Consider the following 1,885-nt stretch of genomic DNA (forward strand, 5'->3'; position numbering starts at 1 on the left):
TCTGCCATCTCATCGAGGCCTGTTTGACCATTACCTGCGGCAGCGTTAAGTCTGTCAAACAATTGAGTCGTTTCTTGCCCTCCGTCTTTGTAGCCTGGCATCGGTTTGTTGAGTCGACCACTCAAAGTGATCCAATTCTGAATGAGCTTATCACTGAGAAATTGAGCGCTTTCCTGACTTTCGATCACGGTTCGAAACTTCTCGGATTTGTTTAAAAGGTCGAGTATGAATAGACAGTTTGGATAACGAATGAAGACGGCATATTGCGGATCGTGAAAGTACTTGAGGTAATTCAGGTAGCTTGAGAAAGAAAGGTGAACTACAGGTTAGTCATAACAAAGTAAACAGAATAAGCAAGGAACGCAGGTTCAACTAAACTTGACCATTGGCTCGGATGCGAGAATACCCTTCAAGGTTAATTCCTGAACGAAATGAGGGTTAGCAAGCGATTGAACAAACTATTGACATAAACATTTATGTAGATGGTGGAGAATGGCAGTAGACCGAAACATCAGTCAATACCACTGCTCAAGGTTTCGGATCCAGAAAAGCTCTCTTCAGCAATGCTCACTTCTAGGTCCTCTTCAAATCGTGTTTGATTAGCGTCTTTAAAATCCCGAAGCCGTTGGTCGTCATCGGCTTCAGTTAGAGAAGTGTTGGTTGGATCGGAAGGTGGCATTACGGATGCTGAGCATTGGGACTGGGAAGTCGAGAGCAACTTGAAAGTGTGGACTTGACTCTAAATTTTAAAAGCAACCACCGTGGCCCCGATGCTATTTGGATTGCGAGCCCGGGGCCGAGAGTAACTCACCACAGAAGGGTTTTGAGCCCAAAAACTGTCTTGCCTGGCCTCAGAATGGTCAGGCCAAAAGGCGGCCTGAGGACCAACCCGTCGCCTGTAGGTCATCAATAGGTGGGCTACAGCTGGCTGAACCAAGGGTGTCACTATACAGTTGTCTCTGAAATAACCCATACCTTTTTATGGAACCCAAAAGGTATGGGTTTTCATAGAGTATGTGTTATCACAATGGTCTTCTGGGCTAAAAAGTGAAAATTATGGACCAAAAAAAGCATGGGTTAGGCCAGAGTATGTGTTACAAGGGATATGGGTTATTTCAGAGTTGACTGTACTATATGTTACTATACTGGCCGCAATACTGGTAAAGAATGTAGAGGGACAGAGCAGGAAGATGAATGCTAATGAACTAGTGTCAGCAATAGTCTACCAAGACAAATAAAGAATTGTGAAAATTGCATGAAGAGGAACAAGGTTCTAACCTAATGGACTAGCATCAGTAATAGTCTACCAAGCCAAACAAAGATTTGTGACCATAGAAAGAGACGCAAGTGGAGGAAAACATTGGAGTATTCATTTGAAACAAGTTTTGACAAGGTGTTACAAAAATTATGCTGAATGATTAGAAAAAACCAGTCTGAGCTAAAACATGTTCCTGTTACACCAATAAACATAACCCAGAAATGAAGTCTACCTAGAGATTCACTATAAGTTAGTCCTATCATCTTGGGTACTCAGTGATAAAATCTGGCTAGGAGCCTAAACCAAAAACAGGTGAGTGAGGCTTGATTGCCACACCATCTACAATGCTATATACTCCATCTTAGCCTTAACCCTCAACCTTTTAGAGGTTTGCAATTCTTGATTCATGCATATGCTCTTCTCATGCATTTGAAAAACAATGTTACCAAGTCATTTTGTAAAAATATCAGCTTTCTAATTTGGTCTGTCTACCCATTCTATTTTCAAATTACCATCAGAGATCTAGTCATTCATGTGGTGGAACTCACTGGCTACATGATTTCATTGTGTGGTGAGGTGTAAGTCTTGAGATACTTTGATAGCGGCAGTGTTGTTGCATTTTAAAGT

The 1,885-nt window shown here is 41.8% G+C and overlaps 1 protein-coding gene across 1 annotated transcript; it reads right to left on the minus strand.

Moving 5' to 3' along the window:
- Positions 1–125: 125 nt before the first annotated feature.
- Positions 126–679, minus strand: MELLADRAFT_41281 (uncharacterized protein; the record flags this gene model as incomplete). Its single annotated transcript, XM_007419332.1, has 3 exons — positions 126–300; positions 379–458; positions 572–679. Coding segments are annotated over 3 exons (363 nt in total), but the record flags the coding sequence as incomplete, so codon positions are not given.
- Positions 680–1,885: the final 1,206 nt, after the last annotated feature.

Source organism: Melampsora larici-populina, assembly GCF_000204055.1.
Source record: "Melampsora larici-populina 98AG31 unplaced genomic scaffold MELLAscaffold_162, whole genome shotgun sequence".
Taxonomy (NCBI): Eukaryota; Fungi; Basidiomycota; class Pucciniomycetes; order Pucciniales; family Melampsoraceae; genus Melampsora; species Melampsora laricis-populina.